Source organism: Dromaius novaehollandiae, chromosome 5 (assembly GCF_036370855.1).
Source record: "Dromaius novaehollandiae isolate bDroNov1 chromosome 5, bDroNov1.hap1, whole genome shotgun sequence".
NCBI lineage: Eukaryota > Metazoa > Chordata > Aves > Casuariiformes > Dromaiidae > Dromaius > Dromaius novaehollandiae.
In genome coordinates, this window is record NC_088102.1 from 41,261,839 (window position 1) to 41,279,897 (window position 18,059).

General features: G+C 42.4%; 1 protein-coding gene across 18 annotated transcripts in view; it reads left to right on the top strand.

The window, feature by feature from the left end:
• The window catches only part of PAPLN (papilin, proteoglycan like sulfated glycoprotein), a 71,945-nt gene that overhangs the window by 435 nt on the left and 53,451 nt on the right, over window positions 1-18,059 (top strand). For 13 of the 18 annotated variants that reach the window (XM_026095794.2, XM_026095792.2, XM_026095793.2 and 10 more), the window contains exon 1: window positions 10,169-10,470. The exons of 2 other annotated variants lie outside the window; for them this stretch is intronic. In XM_026095794.2, the coding sequence (XP_025951579.1) occupies window positions 10,462-10,470 (9 nt within the window). In that variant the 5' untranslated portion in view covers window positions 10,169-10,461. Of the gene's footprint in view, window positions 1-9,227; window positions 9,339-10,167; window positions 10,471-18,059 lie in introns of those variants that run through there. 3 more of the 18 variants (XM_064512555.1, XM_026095796.2, XM_026095807.2) reach the window with 3 other exon arrangements.

Below are 18,059 nucleotides of genomic sequence, written 5' to 3' on the forward strand. Positions count from 1 at the left end.
CCAAGAAATGACCTCTACGGTGTTCTCTTTATGTATCATTGTAATTCTGCTAGATTTAAGATATTTGGGTGCTGCATGTACAGTTGTGGAGACAGCAAGGATTCCTCAATAATGAAGACCTGCTGTTTTGTAATGCTGCAATGTGTTCCAGCCTATTCCAGTGCCACGTGCATCACGTGGGATCTGGGCTGGCAGCCAGCACAAATGTTTCTTCAAGGACTTTAGGACATATTCTAATTATGTTTAGATTCTCCCACTCTCTTTTCATCTGAAGGATGTCACTCTTTCTGCTCATTTCAAAGTGCAATGCAAAGCAGTCCATCTGCCAGTGTGAGAGGGGTGCACTTGTGTGAGAGAGAGGCAATAGGATGGCTGGCTTTGTGAGTGAGTTTTTAACCTCCAGCTGTGAGAAGTCCTAGGCCTTTGAACACTGTCAGAGCTTGGCCAGTGTCCAGCAATGCCTTCAGCCAGTGCTGGAGGAGAAGTAAACCTCCCTGGAGGAAAGCCTCATGTCTCTAAGCCTGGCAGAGGGAAAGGGGGATAAGTTGTGGGATGAAGCATCTGAAGCTCTCCACAGTTGAAAAAATAGTTTTCTGGTTAAAGGCCAAAGATTGAAGGAAAAAGGTGTATGTGGGAGCTATGCATGTGAACAAGTTTGTCCTCTCTCCTTAACCTGGTGTTCAGTGTGTAGGATGGGAGTACAGCACTTTTCCTAAGGGTCTTTTCTAAGAGAACTGGAACTGCACAACAATATGCAGAATGAAGGCCATTATTCAATACTGTGCCCTGGAACATAATTCCTGTGAGGTGAATACAGTGAGGACAGGTCCACGTCTGTATGTGACATATGGCAAATGAGATTTTGCATTTCTGTGTGTATACAGATCAGGCTGAGGGCATGAGGGAAAAGGTGCCGACACAGCCTGGAGTAAATGTTCTGATGTAGGGAGGGAGGAGAGAGACACTGTTGTCTGGCCTTACTTTGGAAGTTATCCAAGGGCAAGCCTGTCTTCTGGTCTCTGCTGTGGTCTGTGTCCTCTGAACAGACAATCAGTGCTAAATTGCATGGAGTCCTTCCTGGAGAGCTGCATGCAACAACACCTTCTTTTCAGTTGAATTAATTTCTCAAGGGTGATACTGTTACGTCAGAGCCCCGGTGAATTAATGATTCTTATTGTCTAGGCAAGTGCGTTAATTAACCGGATACATAAGAAGGTCTGGGTCATACATCCAGAAAGTGGGCCAGGCTCTCTCAATCCCTTGTGGCTGTTGGGATCATCATGCTGCCTAGCATGACCTGACTAATCAGCGCATTATCAGACTGGGATGTCTCTGTCCTGATTCGCACATGGTCACAGTAGTGTTCCAGCAGCAGTTTCTGACTCTGTTGTGGGTGGCATGCGTGTCCAGGAAGAAGTGTTTTGGTGTTCAGGCGGCAGCTGACAACAGCTTGGAAGTCTCTTGGGAGTCCCCTTGGTAGGTCATTTGGCTCATCACTTCCGGGGCCAATGTTACTGATGAAGCTGAAGTGAGGAGGGGAGTGAGACCAGGGTATATAAACTGTAGCCTGCATGCCACTAACAGGATACAAGCCTCTTTCAGGTGCTCATGGTCCAACTGCTGCTGCCGATGGTAACTGTAGTTGCCACTGATTGTAATAACTAAGAAAGTTTGTGAACCCCTCAGTAGCAGATGGTGTGCAGGCTGTTGTGGAGTTTTTAGGCAGAGCTTCTTCTGAAAAAAAGGGGAAGTTTATATGTTTTGTTCCTTCCATCTTGCCCAAACATGGGATTAGGAAAGAGAAAGAGAAACAGAGGCTAATTCTCTTCTTTGCCTGCACTTGGCTTATATTGCTGTAAACTTGCTTACCTCATTATCTGTAAGATGAAAGTCAAGCAGTGCTTTTGGGACTGAGTGTGCAGGACTGGAGTGGGCGGCTGGCTTGAAGAGGTTTCTTTGTACTTTAATGGGCACTGCAAGGGGTTCCCAAGAGAATTCTTAGGATGAAAGCTATTTTCCTATGGCAGGCTGCAAAGAGCCTCATTATTGCTCTGGCTTTTGCTGCACAGCACATATGTTACTGCGGGGTTGTCAGCCCTTCAGTAGATTTCTACAGTGCAGTAAAAATAAGTAGATTAACCCAGCAAAGAAGATTACAGACACTTTGCGGAAGGAACGAGAAGGGAGGAGGATGAGCAGGAGACAGTATAAAAAGAAACCACCAGACTGTGAGTGCCAGGTTTGCTGGTGCATGTTACACAGGGTGGCTATCTTTGTCCCTTTTGGGTTTGGGTTAGGCCGACTAAACAGAACCGATCCCAACGCCATGTCCAAAGAGAAACTGGAGTCATTGGTCAAGAACATGGAGATCATGCTCTCCGAGGTGGAGCAGCTGAAGATCCACTGCACCAAGCAGACGGAGGAGGTGAACCAGGTGGTACAGGAACTGCGCCGGGAGAACAAGGAGCTGACAGAAAAGTACGAGCATATCTGTCAGGACCTGAAGGAAGCCAAGGAGGCCATTGCTCAGCTGCAGGACACCAAGTTTGCCTTTGAGGCAAAGGAGCGGCAAGCACAGAAGCTCAACCGGCAGCTGTGAAGTGGCAGGAGAGAGAAGCAAGAGATTTCTTAACCTGACCTAAAAGTAAACAGAAACCTTCAACTACTGCAAACAAAAATCTCTGGACTGGTATTTTAAAGTAAGCCTCTCTCTTCCTGCTTGAACTAAACCTGCATGCTGGAAGAAGCTGTCTCTTTGTGGAGGCAAGATCTCAGGTGCAGCTGGAATTCTGCCCCAGAAAGCCCCTTTGTTAATGACTAAATATTTCACTATGCTGGGCGAGAAATCTCATTCCAGAATCCCTTGTCACAGATCTGAGCCATAGATGTACAGCAATGGCTGCCAGGATCTGGGCACCTTCTCATGCCCTGTGGGGTTTGTACAAGGACAGAGCTGGGGAAAAGGACTGTCCCTGCCTTGAGCCACTGGAGAGAGCTGTGCTGTGAGAGTCTGTCCAGATGGAGAGAAGGATCATCGTCTTGACAGCCCCTGTTACCCCATTTCTTTGCTAACGTTTCTCTGTAGTACATACCAGTTTTTTCATGTTGCAGCTAGGCAGTGATGCTGTTCTTAGCAGGGTGTCAGCTTCCTTGCTGCCTGATACTGGAAGACATCAACGAGAGCTAATGTAGTGCCTCGTGCTTCCAAATGTTTGCTATCAAGGGCATGTTGGTCCAGAGGATCTTTAATGCTATTACAGTTGTTTTTGTCCTCTTCACATTCCAAACTGAAGTATAAGAGCTGGAAAGGTTTCTGTCTTGATTTCCATTCCAGTAGAGTTAAATCCTAATGACTCAATGTTTAGTATGTTAGAGTTAAACCTCTGCTGAATATAACACTTTTTCAACTGAAGAGCTATGTTTTGACACAGGATTTACTTCTCTTAAGCAGAACTAATGTGAATAAATGGACCAGGAATTAGGAGGGATATATTTGTATGTGGGGTGGGGGTGGGAGTGGTGAGAATTGCTTGTTAGAAGGTTTTGCTTTCAACTTCTTCTCTCTTCTGTCTCTTCTAAACAGCATTTGGGGTAGTCAGTGCCAAGCACAGCTAAGAGCAGGTGCCTTGTGACTGCAGAGTGAATAGCAGGAGATCTCTGGGGGGAGTGTGGAGAAATTGCTGAGAGAAGAAGCTTGAATTTTTAAACAGAGAATAGCTGGAATCGTTCCAGGAGGATCTTTCTTCATGTTGGCTGTGATGTAGTCAGCTTGCTTCTTCCCTTCAGAGCTTTTCTGTATTATTATCTCTGCCCAGCCAGCTCCCTCCCCCAGTGAGGGCTGAAGGATGGGAGAAGCAGGGAAGCTGTTTCTGTTTCAGGGTCCATGTTTCATCAGGAGCACAGGCACTGTGCTGGGGTGGGGGAGACTAACCACACGAAGAGCACGCAGTCTGCATTGTGGAGAAAGGGAGACTTGGCTGCCCTGGTTTCCCCATAGAGACTCAGGCAGGGTGAAACAGTGTAGCAAGACCTTCTTTTAGCGCTCCATCCAGCATTAGTGAAATAGTTGTAGTTTTGTCACTGATTAGAAAAAAAGCTGGGTCAGGCCTCGAATTAGTGAGTTGTTGTTGGTCCTTCTCTTCCCCCTTCCCATCAGCCACTTCAGTCTGGGCCTGGTCCAAAGCCTTTGAAAATTAAAATCTTCCCATTGATTTGACTGAGCTCTGGGCCAGGCCTTCTGAGCAGAGGGTTGCTACCTGTATGGCAGTCAGAGCATGGGGATGTCCACAGGGAACAGCTTTCTCTGTGAATAACTCTAAGTGGGACCTGTGACAACATAGTTTGTTGTATTTGTGTGATCTGGACTTTTATTTTTGTTTTGTTGGGTGGAGCAGACTGGAATATCTGAAAAAATATTGGGAGGTCAGAGACCATCATTTATGTTTTCACATGTAACCTGAATAGAACTGGCTGACCATGACCCTGTGCTCCTTGCCCACCAGTGGCAGCTTGAGGAGCACAAGAAATCAACATTAATCACTAGATTTGTTTATGTAAGAACTAAAAATGTTTTCTCTTGAAATTAATTTTCTAGCCCAAACTGCTTACCACCTCTGCTTCCTTATACTTTTTTATATATTGTTAAGATGTAAAATCAATAAAAAAAGGAAAAAAAATCTGTTCTGGATAAGGCATAGCCTCATTTAATGCATGTATGTGGTATTTTTTTGAGTGCGTGCTTGCTAAATATAATTATTCCAGTTTAAATCCTCTGTAGCAAAGAATGGACTAATGGAGACCCTACAGATCTCTCCGTGTTTCCAGGTTAATCTCTCTAAATGAGATTCTCTGTGTGGCTGTCAAGTTCACTCCATGCAGTATCTAAATCCATGATACAGGAAAAGAAAATGGGATTGCAGGGCCCTTATGATCAGTTTCTTAATGATTAGCAATATTCTAAGTGTCTAATTTTCAGGAAAGCTGAGAGTTGATTTTATGTAAATACCCTAAGATTTGGGGTGGAACATTGGAAAAATTGGGTATGTTATCCAGTGCTAGAAAACAATAATATAGCCCTCCTTCCTTCCCAATACACTCAGTTGTGTCCTGGTTTTGTTTACATTGGTTAAACTTGGGAGTAGCTGGACTGGTTTAAAACCACTGTAGCTTTCATTACACATGGGTCCTCTGTTCTTTTATGTTCCAGTCTTCCAGGATCCAAGTACAGTCTCAGCATGGATCAGTGCCTTCACTTGGATCCTGCATTGTGTATTGGTACTATGTATTGGAGTGCCTTTCATAACGATGTTTGTCTGGAATTAGTCATGGCCCTTGGAATTGTTTTTGTTTTTTGAACACCAACATTATCAGTGCATGCTTCTTTTCTTCTTTAAATGGCCATAAGGATGAAGAGCTGAAACTTGTGTGTGGCATTATCAGCTTGTTCAGAAAGTTGGCCTGATAAAAATCTCACCTTATTTGGATAGGAATCAAAATAAATATGAAGTGACAAGCTTACTATTTACCTCATTTTGGAAAGGGATAAAGAGAAGTGTCTAATTCTTTGGATACAGAAAGCAAATTTATTTGAAGGCTCTTTTGGAGAGTACAGTACAGAAGTTGGCTCAGTTGTCAGGAAGGGACTAAGAAAATGGGACTCGGTCAGACCAAGTCTCTGTCAGTCCATCCATTCTTGGAGCAGATTATAGCAAATTACTCACAACTGCATTGTTTTTCACTGTTCTGGGCTGCCTTATATGGAAGTGTGCAAGAAGGGAGGCTGTCTAGGACTGAAGCTGGTACCTTCAGATACAGGCAACCTCCCTCCCTCTGACACTGAGCAAAAGCCTGTTTGGGTTAGAGGGAGGGAGATAGAAAAGAACTCACACGAGCTGGTGGGTGGGAATCCTGGGCTGGTAGCTCACACTGGACAAGAAGCCATGTTGCTGAACCAAAAGCAAAGGCTTGGAAGTATCCAGGATTTGTAAGGAGTGTAAATAAAAAGAAGCACAACCTTGTTAGGGAACACTCATTTATTGAACCGTAGCTGTGAGGCTGCAGCAACCAGCAAGAGTGGGTTACTTCTGTGGAGCCAGGAAGCATGTACATGAGGAAAACCTCCCAAAAATGGACTAAAAGTTTACAAAACCTCACCAAAGCATGACTCTAAGGCCCCTGCATGAACAAGGTGAAAGAGCCCTATGTAATACGTATTACCTGTCACTGCTTGTGAAAACCTAGGAAAGTTTCAGATTTCAGAAATACAGTGTATCCAGCAGAACCTCTGGAGGTCTGGTTTAGGGCATCTTGAGTTATGCGCCAATAACCCTATCAATACTGGAGTTTATTCTCGATGTGTCTTACTCCAGCTTGCTCTCTTGCATTACTATCTTCATTGAATGTACTTTGCTTTAACAAGTAAGAAGAAAAAATGTAGTATGTCAAAAGATGCATTCTGTTTGGAGTGAGTTGAAGCCTTTTGTTTTCCAGCCCTTGTGCAGCTGATGGAAGGAATGATATGCTCTAGTGTCCCCAATAGCAGTGGACTTGGTTTGACATCCCAGAGGCCTTTATTTCCTTACCTTGCCATTCAGTGATCAGCACGCTCACCTGGGATGCCAGATTCCAGCTCAAGGTTATCCTCTGCTTGAAAGGATTTGGGCCCATATTCCCTGAATGAAATGGCCTAACCACTAGGCCCAAGTATGGGCGAGGCTGTCCATTTCACTTGACTGGGTTATTGCACTTACCTAAGAAACTGGACGTTAATTTGAAAGGTAAGTAGAGACAAGCATCCCACTTCCAAGCGTGTCACCCAACCATCACATCACAGACCCATTCTCTCTGGCTAAAGGATGGAGGAGGTGCTTAAGAACACCAGGAGTTTCTGATGTGTCTCTATCCTGTGATTTCCAGATCACAGTGTTCTCCTGGGAGGTTCAGATCTCCTCAAGAAACTGAACACAGACCCTTCATTTCCTTGAGTGAGTGCCTGAGCCACTGAGAATAGCTACTCTTCTGGAGGCTTTGCAAGTCTCATCTGAATTTCTTAGATGCCAGTGCTATTCAGCCAATCTGAACTGAATCTACATTTTCTCATTGAGAACTGACTTTTCTCTAAAAAAATATTTTGCCCAGCAAGACATGGGGTACCTGAGAATAGAACCTACATCTTGACTTGAGCCCAACTCAGTTTCTGGTTGAAGGAACAGAAATATTGCTGCTTGCAAAACCAATGAAAACCAGCTGATGCCGTAAGTGTTAGACAACCATAGCTAGTTAGACTGGAGTTGGGTCCAATCAAGCATGCAAATCTTTAGATATTCTTTGAAAACAACCACTGGTATCCCTGGAAGTGAGGAATCCTGGTGATTTGTTACCATGAAAGGTAATTCTGGAGTCTGTCAAAAGAAAATGCAAGTGTCTTGTTATGTCTCATACTGACCTCTGCCATGTAACTGTTGAAATCCCAGCATCGCAGCTCCTGTTGGAATTGCTTCTTGCCAAAAGCGCCTAACTAGTGGGATTAGAAGGGATATTTTGTTCAGCAGTACCCATTCTCTATGTGTTTATGTAAACTGTTTCTTCCTGATGATCTCATCAGTGACACCCAGCTGCCATTTGCCTCTGGGCAAACTGCTGGTTAGAGCTAGTTGCAAGAGGGAAATTCCTGTGTTCCTGACTGTATTCACTCCACAGTGAATTGTGGGTCCCTTATTAAGAAACGAGAATGGTCGTGAATCAGTGGATTGTCTTGCTTTCGCTGAATGATAGGTATTGAAAACACTTTGAACAGAGGGCTTGCGTGCTTTCTCACAGAGAAATGGTACATGCAAAAAACAGATTCTGTGGAACTACAGGGCAAAGGTTTGCTTCGTATTTACATTGTCTCTTTCCTGGGAAGGACTGGCCTTGAATCCAAATACCACATTAATAGCTTTTGCTGTTGTCATGTCTCTACTGGAATCAGGCAGAATGAGCAGACTTTTTTTTCTTTTGTTAATAAAAGGAGTTTCATCAACGTTTCGTGTTGCTGAGTTGTGGTAAAAGTCTGGTCAATTCTTGTTTTATTTCAGCATCTGAGGAGGTTACCTATTAAGCCTTTATGGGGTTAAAAATAAATCCAGATGTGTTTATGCAGTATCTACTTCAATGCAAGTAGGCACAGCTGTTTTTCGGATGTATCCTGGCTAGATTCCAACACGGGCAGTCACGTCTCCTCTCCTCTCTAAACTCCCTTGTAGTTTTAACTATCAGCAAGAACACAAGAACCACAGCAGCATTACTTAACTTGATGTTTCAAAAAATCATTTATCCAGGGTCCTGCCACTGTAAGAAAAAGATTTTAGGAATCAGATTTTTATAAATTAATCTAGAGTTGTGGGTTTTTTGCCTACTAGCTTTTGAACCTTGAGGATTGATTTTCCAACCTTTTCTTCCCAATGGCGCAGACTAAAAGCTTTAAACTGATCTGAAAGTGTGGTTTATTCATATGAGGCCAAGAGTTGCGTCTTTGGTGTGGAGGTAATCAATGTCCTGAAGCCCAGAACATGACTGTGAGAGCTGGCAGGACAGCAGGAACCAATGGCCAGTTGAGAGTACAGGGCGGGTAAGCTGATGTAACTTCTTTCTCATGGAAATAGGGAGGGCCCAGAGCTTGGCCCAAAGCCCACACTTCTTTTATTTTCTTTCCTTAAAGGAAAATTTGATTCTAGAGGGGCAAGGCAACTATCTCTATATTCTTAACTGAGCATTAACAATGTCCAGTTGTTATCCCTTCTGACAAGGGAGACAGATAGCTGGGCATCAGCACCACTGTTAGGCACTTTTCTGGCATGTGTCATACTTTTAAACCTTCAGGGTCTCTCTGCTTCCTGGGGAAGGGGTTGCCGTTTTGTGTTGGTTTTCCTGGTGGGGTCTGTGCTGCAGACCTAGTGTATTCTGGCAGAACTAGCTTGGACAGGAAGGTACAGGTTTGCTTTTGCATGTGGAAAAGAGGTGACATTTATTTGAACTGTGTCCCCTGTGGGATGTGTAACTGTAGTACCTTTTGTGGCTGGTACCTTTGTGGCTAGTTGCCAGATAAGGATTGACCAGTGGGGGCTGTAACAGCTGTAGGAGGCTGTTACAAACTTTTCTCAGTTTGGAGCTGTGTGTGTCTAGGCTTATCAACGGTTGCCAAGGACATTGTCTCTTTCTATCATCTAAAGGCAGTGAGCTGGCCAAGCAGAGAGCAGTGATACCGGTTCTGTAGATTTTAGTGTATGTCTTGATGTTTTCCTTGAAGACCCAGCACTTGGAGTTACCTGAAGGTAGAAGCATCAGCTTTTCTTTTGAAAGTAAGATTATGTTTCTCATGATTTCAAACAAAAAACTACTGATAAGAAAGACTATAAAACTGGAAGGCAAACAACCCCCTCCTCCCAACTTAATACTTTAAAGCTATTCCCATAATCTTAGAGACCTCTATCATGATGTTTCTTAAGTAAAGTTGAAATGCTGACAGCTGTTAAATTGCTTGAACAGAATTTATTTTGATAGATCAGTGATCTTTATCTTTCAATATTTATTTGCTTTATACTAAGCAGAGGACATAACCGGTTTTCGTGACAGAACAACAACAACGCGTAAGTTCTTATGCAATGATTTCTCCATTATTCACAGGATTAACAGCAGAAGTTTTTTCTTGTAATGCATCCAACTAGATTCTTTTTTTCTGAACAGTCTTTCTGTTCCTAATTGTTCCTCCATGGGATTTTTCAGAGGGTATCTGAATTGCATGGTGTATGTTAAAGGAGAAAACAGAGAAACCTGAGATGCCCTTGTCTTCGGTTAAATTCAGATCCGTATCCAAAGTGCATATTTTCAGACCTTGGGGATCTGCTTAACACTGCCTAGAGCCACATTTAGCTGTGAATTGTATTTAAATTCAAACTTTCTTATGTCAAAAGAATATCTGTGAACTGTGATTCAGGCTTTAGTTTCAAAGGAAATGTTAAACTAAGTAATTTCTTATTTAGAATTAGGAACGTACTAAAAATGAATACCAAAGGGATTTGCGGATAACTGTCTCCCTTTTGAATTGCTGCCTACAGCTAAAATACAACTAGTTACAAAGGGCCCCACCCCTGCAGTAACTTAAGGCATAGTTTGCAGCTAACGTGTGTGCTCACACACAGGCTACGGGAACTGGAAACCGTTCCAAATCATCCATGTGTGCATGCTTACAGCTCTGGCTTTTCCAAGCAAAAGAGAAAACACTTGTGAAGAAACTTAGAGGCGGAAGGGGTTAAATGAAATCCAACTCTCCTTTTCCTGTGCTGTAAGGATTAGTAACCAAACAGGAGCTGGAGAGAAGAGCGTGTTAGAGCCACTGTTTGAACCAGAACAGTAGGAAAGTGGTTATTGAAGCTTGCCTACAGGGTAGTGTAAGTGCCTCTAAGTTTTGCACTCACCAGGTACATGCAGAAGGTAAGAGTTGGCTTTGTGTTCTGGGCTGTCTCCTGATCCCTCTGCCTGGTCATCTATTTTCTATTAGTCTTTTCTGTGCTGTTTATGTTTTTTAAGGTAACTTTGATATCCCACCATTTTTTTCCTTCAGTTCAGAGAGTTTAGGGGAGACGAGAGACCGGAGTCCCTAAGACTGTAAAATCAGACTTCTCAGTAGGGAGAGAAGAAGGAACACCATGTATTTGGTGAACGCTAATCCCTTCTCCCTCCCAGTTAACTACAATGAGTTTTCATGTAACCAAAACTGCTGTTCCTGACATTGCAGGGTGGTGGAGGGATGGGAGGGGAAGGTATGAGTTTGACAGGATGCTGAATGAGCCCACTGAAGGGTAGGCACGTGTAATCTGGCAGAAGGAATGCGGAAAGCAAGGCAAATGTAGCAGGGTTATAGATGGGACAAACATGGTTTTCGTTGGTTAGAGGAAAAGCTTACCCAGGTGCTAAGACTCCTGAACTCTTTGCTTGCCAACCCCTGGGGTGCTCAACTGCTTCTGCTTAAGTGCTGGCAGGGCACAGTGCTGAGAGGAGACAACATCTCCTGATCAGTCCACATTGTTCTCAGCTGTGAGGCTGACAGGCCCCAGTTTGGAGGCTCTCCCCAGCTAAATGATGCTGTTGGAGCCAAGACAGCTACTTGTGAAAGGGGAATTTTGTAGGATGTGGTCTTTCATCCCTGAGGAAGTCTGACCTGTCAGGTGGGCCAAGAAGGTTGTCTGAGGGACCTGTCCTGGCGAGAAAATGGTAATGGACGGCAACAATGTGTCAGAGTAGTAGATTTGCCCAATACCCTGATGTTCCTTGTGGGTGGCCACATGGAGGAAGAGGAGTGGTTGTTAGAAAAAACGAGTTTCAAAGCTTTGTAAAAGTCGATGTCAGTCCTAAATGGAGTTCCTAAGACACTAGGAGTTCCTATTCTGAGGAATAACTAGTGTTAGTAGAGGAGTTTAGAAATAGGTTATTTTTCTTAGGTTTGTAGAGACTCTAAAAGAGTTTTGTGAACTCCTTTGTTTATCGCTTTCAGAAATGTCTTCACAATACTTAAGAGTTTTTCCCCTTCCGCATTGCACTCATGAGGGCCCTTCAACAGCTTCTCTGCACGCTAGCTTACAACTTGTACGTTTTCCTCCTGGCCTCTGAGAGACGTACTCATCTCCCCTCTACCTCGAGCTCTATAACCCCAGAGTATTTCATGTGCTCTGTAGATGAAGCAGGTGTGAAAACCTGCACTTCCTGAGGTGGAGCATGTTGATGAGCCCAGTGTGCTGCGTAGCTGTGTGTGTTGGACAGCCTCATCCAGGACTTCAGGACAAATGCCCTACTGTTACAGGGAGTTAACGGAGGTGTTTGTAATGTGCAACTGAAGTAGGTAGGACTCCTTGGCATGGTACTAGCATTTGTTTATGTTATTAAACTGAGTGAATAGCAGGATGCAAAAATGTTAAAAATGAAGCAAGCTTGCTGTCTCTGGAGGTTCTGCTTCTAGCATATATTCCTTGTCCCACATGAGACTTTTTTTCCTAAGTGTATTCTCAAGTTCTTGTGCACTGTGGAACACCCTAATACCTCAGAGGTGTTTTTTTTTTTTTAATATTTTGCTTCATGAGACTCTAAATGCTTGATGGCTTCACAGAAATGCTGGGGTTGGGGGTTCTTACCTGTAGCATCTTCATATTCCAAAACTGTTTACTAGTAAACTGTCCACTCTGAATGTAGCATTTGAGAAAAGGTGTGTAAGAAATTATTTGAGATGGCTATTGAGCAGGTGTATAGGTTTTTGTTTGCTGATCTCTCTGTATACTATATATATATATACACACAATATATTTAAGATAATATTAAGTATAAAACAAACTGTAAATTGAGGAGTCTTTATTTTAACTGGAAAGTAGAAATTCTTACAATACTATGTAATGCTAGAAAAAGGTTAGAGAACAGATAATGTCAAATGTTGCTCTTCAATGAGTGTAGTACCTTCTAATGCAGATCTTGTAGTTCTGTTTTTGGGATGGACTCTCTCTCCGATCCAGCAATCTACCAGCCTGATATGAGAGAAGCTCAGCAGAGCTTGCCTAGTCTAGTTGCTTAAGGGATTACTTACCTCACAAATTAGGCAAAGAGATTCAGTTGGACTCTTTGCGAATAGCTAGGTCCTGACTTGCTGAAAAGGTTTGGGAAAGAGGAAAGGATGTATGTTGTTGCAACTGTTTTTCTTGGTGGTACTTGTATTTAAATTCAAAGAGCAAAATTTATTCTGGAGAAACACTGGTGTTCTTTTAAAATTGGGAATCTGCAAAAAACTCTTAAATCTTAATGGAAGGCCCCTTCTTTTGGGTGCAATTATTTTAAATAAGACAAAATGATGATCTGTGCCCTGAACAGGTAGGGCTTAGGCTGCCAGAAGGCTTTCTCTTTGTTCAGAGGGGAAGGCTTTAAATGTTAATAAAATGTTAACCATTTAATTAGATCATCTCTGTACCTTATGAGTCATCAGTATGCAGCAAACAGGGCTTTTTTTTATAAAAGGATAAAAGCTGCTGTTTTGTATAAGAAGAGCACCTAGAATGCTTAGGATACAATTACAGCCATTCCTGTGATTCATGTTATAGGCTCGTCGTTAGTTGAGATATAGGGGAACTGTTCTCCCAGTGGCATAGTGAAGCTCAGTGAACTACAGAGGAATTAAGCTCCTTTGCTCTTAGCTTTGTGATAAGCATTATACAGACTGATGATAAACTCCTGAGAGTACCTAGTAGAAACTACTATCTGAGGCTAGACAGTGGTGGATGATTGCCCTGATTCTGTACAGTCATTTGCAGTTAGGCCCATGGTATGAGGGACTCATCAAAAGAACTGATTTCACTGGAAATGACGTTCTGCTAGATACAGTTTCATTGTCTCATTTTTTTTTTTTCATGCTAATACTGGATCTGAAATGTGGTTTGTTGTGGTTCGGTTTGTTGTCTTGAATGATGACTAATAGCAGCTACTAGATTTTTGAGGAGGGACTTATACGAAAGGATTTGAATGGTGTAACTACTCATATTTGTAGTCTATGTACAAACCATCTGCTAACCCAGTACCAAGCTCAAGCTTTTTTGACATGCAAATGCAATATATAGAAAACCTGTACCATCCACAGATTGATTGTTTCTCTGCTTGGCCTTTAAAGGAGTAATCAGAGGCTTGGGCATCTGTTGGAGAAACCAGCTTCAGAGCAAGGAACAAATTTATTTTTAGATCACACTTATCATTTTGCTGTGATCACACAGTCAAACATGTACTTCCTTTCAGATTTCTCCAGGCACTGCAGTGTGATCACACCCTCTTAAGATCAGTTTTATGAAGTTAATTTTTGGTGGCAGATGAAAGATGCTAGGCTGGTATCCTTAGAGACTGCAGCCCTAATTACACTAGCACAGGTTCTGCCTCCCAAGTTTGTTAGTCAAAAGCTCTGATTTTTTATTTTTTATTTTTTTTAAGTTCGACTCCCGTTAGTCATCTTTCCTTTGCAGGTTAATGTAAGTAACCCACTGACTTCTCTGAGGAAACTCGTACTCGTAGGTATGTCTGCCTCACAGTCAGCAAGGGTGATTCCTTAGGGAATATATATACCTTTACTGGTTTGGCATGTTTGCAGATCTATACAGATATAGCTGAGTTAACTTTAAAAAGTATTTTAGGTTCCAGTAACAATTGGATGGTAGTAACAATCAAAACCCACATGAGGCTCAAGGTAAATACTCTTACATTTTCCTATCTATGTTATTGTTAGTCCCTGAGCAAATTTATTTAAAGGCAACACAGGTATCTTCTATGTATACTGCAATCTACCATTGAATGTAGTGTCAGCATCCCCTCACAGAACAGAGACATAGGTCTGGCAGAAAACAATTTGTATTATTTTAAAGTTCCTTTTGAGGTAGCATTTCTTTAATTTCTTGCACAGCTCAGAAGAGTTTCACATTTATATTTTGGATAGAATAAAGTTAAAATTGGAAGCAGCTCTCCAGCATTGAAATTCTTTATTTTCCTAAGGAATTCTCAAAAATTCAAGTCAAGAGGAGTAAATCTCAGCTGACTAGCCTATTTGGAAACATTAGGAGTGCTCAGTGTCATGTAATATTACAAATCAGGCTAAATAACTAATTTAAGTCAAGCCTGAGCTGTGACAAGACAGTACTAGACTTAGGAAGTCTTTAACCATTCTTCTTCAGTGTGCAGCTTTTTAATGTTTGGGATGTTCTATCTTTGTCATGTATTTTCCATAGGCAGCCTGTAGTGTCTTGTAGCAATGTTAACTGTCTAAATTAATTTGTGTGTACTTGTCTGTCTTCCTACATGCTCACGGATTTAATTAACAGCTAAGGATAGTGAGACTACCAAAATAGAAGGCAGAATGCTATGTTTATGTCTTACAATGAATTTTTAGCTGCAAACCTAATGGGAGAAGGCTAGTTACAGAAAATTGAATCTCAGCTGATATTAATAGGTAGACAGAAAGTTGTCCTTGTGAAATACTTTATTAGCTCATGTAAAGATCTGGCAGAGTGACCATGTTTGCTTGGAAGATACAGCACCACTGACCTAAATTTTAGCTCTTTCACTGTGGATTTTGGAGAGTGGGAAAGAAGCAGATCTGCCTCCTCCCCACCCCCTGATAGGGTATTTATGTGAGACCTTACTGGAATTTCTGTGATTCACAGTCTGATCTGAAGCTGCCAAAGCCTGATCTTGCTGTTGCATCTGGTTATTTTTCAGCTTCTGTTTTGTATGATTTCTGTATTCAGGTTAAAACTGTGACATAGGCTTCTCTGGCTTCCCCAAGAGTTGCTGAACTTGGCAGTGCTGTAGAAGTCCTTTGTAAAAACATGGCCAATATGGGTCGGCCACATTAAACAAAAGGCCCAGTGCAGATTCAGGTGCCTATTGTGAATCAGGCTGAAGGCTGAGATTAAAGTCTCTTGGTAGAGCAGTTTAGAAGATGCTTGTATCTTGCTGCTGCTCAGTTCCCTAGCCAGCTGGTGCTCCACTGCTGCAAGCATTAGTATGTTGTTTTTGTTGTGTGAAGGTTTTTTTTTTGTCATTTAACAACTGAACTTTAAAGTTGTTCTAGCTGAAATTTTAAAATGCATAGTATGGCTGAAAGTATATCTCAGCGGGATTACTTTCTTGACTAAGACTCTTCATCTCCTAGCATGTATTTAGAGTCAATGAATAAATCTGGGTATCAATGGTAAAGGTACCTCCATAAAAATTTCAGTCCCCCAGCTTGTATCGTGTTTGTCTTTATTCTCTCTCCCTTCCCATCCCACTAAGCACTTTCAAACAGTTTTATATTTAGACACACATTTAATGAACATTTATCCATTGCTGTAAACAAACATCACTTTATGAATGTAGCTCATCCCATGGTCAAGGCAAGGGAAATTCAGCATACTCCCACTTTAACAGCCCTATGCACATTAACTAGCTTATCCACCTTAGCTCAAGGGGAGTCATGCTCAGGATTTTCTTTGGGAAAATGTGAAAGAAAAGATGGTTTGCTATAGTGAGGGAAGAAAGCAGGCAGGCACTATGTTAAACAATGTTTTGAATGTGATATCCTCTGTCTTAAACAGTTGATCACACAGATGACTGGCCAGCTTGTGGCTCACAAGTCACTCAAAGGCAGCCTCTGTGCTGGGACTCCCTTAGTTGGGAATAGTAGATCTGTCTTGGGTAATTCAAATCCCCAGGTGGGAGATGAAATGAACCATCAGGAGCTACTGAGGCTGGCATCGCTGGGTTCCTCTGGCACTTAGCTGCATGCCCACCTAGCTTTATCTTGTTGGGCTGTAGAGGAGTGAGAACCCTGAGGAGCTCTTTTTGTCTCCTGCCTATGAACCAATCCCAGAACTGTGCCTGGCCGATGTATGTGGTATGTGTCTTTGGCCAGACGATGATTGGAAATGTGGTTCATGCACAAAAGGAAATTGATCTGTCATATGTGCTAAACAGAAAATAGACATGTAGCACTGGCTGCCCAGTTATTTATAATATCTCTTTCAAGTTCACATTCTCTCCTGTTGAAAAGAAAATGTCAATGTCTAAATGGGTCAAATGGAATATGTCTCTTCATCCTGGCTGCATATTTTTTTTCGTATCAAACTAAAAGTAACTTTATGCCTTTGAAACTTACCTTATGTCCTTGAAACTTTGAATCAGCTAGTTAATTTCAAGGTTATTTTATGTATATATACAGGCAATGTAGATCTTGTTTCCTTAGGAACCAGATGTTGAGATGTTATTTGGAAAGGAGGCCAAGTTTAAGTAGACAAACTTGTATCGTGTTTGTGCATTAGGAAGCAGGATTTGCACACACAGAAAACTCAGCAGTCATTAAAGCTGTCCTTGATTCTTCTCAGCTCCAGTTTGTTTCAGACATAGTCCTGGCCTCAATGAAGAATTTGGTGATCTTGCTAGGCCTGCATAGCCCCAGATAAGAATTTGTAACTAAATGAAATGTTTTTTATAACAATTCACTGCTGGCTCCACTACAGAGAAATCATGTCCATGCTGCCCATCAGTCTTTTCTAGACCTTCTATTTGTTAAGGCAAAAGCTTCTTTGCTGAGTAGGCTTAGTGTTAAGCCCCATAGCAAGGATGCTTATCCCACTCTGCATTTTCACTGAAGTTCTTATGTCCTGTCCAGAGTGATGAAATGCCAGCTGTCTCCCTTGTGACACTCTGGCCCTTTTGGCCACGATGCCAGGCAGAACTAGGAGCTGCAGAGGCAGTTCAGAAAGGGCTCAAGAACCTGCTTTGTGGATACTGTCAGACATGAGTTTCTTAAATTTCCACAAAATCTGACTTGATCCATACTGTGTTGGAATAGAAGCGAGGGTCCTGAGATGATAAAGTCTGATCCAAGGATTAACTTCTCTAGTGTTCAGAGGGGCTTGGGTTGGCCTCTATTAGAGAAAACAGCTTTGTAGTTCAGGTTTGGACCTACTCCTTTTGGACGAGCCTACAGGTGCTTGGAAGCAGTCACCACGTCATCCCTTTTACTCATCTAACCTGAGCAGCTGACAAACGTGGTTGACTAGAAAATTTGAATCTCTTCCACCATGTGGACCTGAAGTTTCAGTGAAGCCCACCTCTAGTTTGGGGTGAAGATTCAGGTTGCTCTTTACTTACTGTGAACTGGTTCTCGTAATGCTTCTTGCTGATGTAACTTCAGATTTTAGCACTATGACAGGAATTCCTCCATGTGAGCTTTCCAGCAGCTGTTCCATATCTTGAGCATAAAGTCACCATTTTCTCTCAGGAAATGTTTCTGGGTGGAGGGGAGTGGAGATGCTGTTCTAGCACACAGTGGGAGAAGGGAGCTGGGGAGGTTTTAAAAGAATTAAGAAAAGGCAGGAGGAGCAGAGAGCAGCAGCTGCTGTTATCCCAAGCAAAAACACTGCAAAACACTATCCTTTTCATTCCTTCCCCCGCACACCCAGCCTTTGGTGAGAAGAATGGAAAACAAACAGAATAAACAGATGCTGCTGTATCCAAGGTCCTAC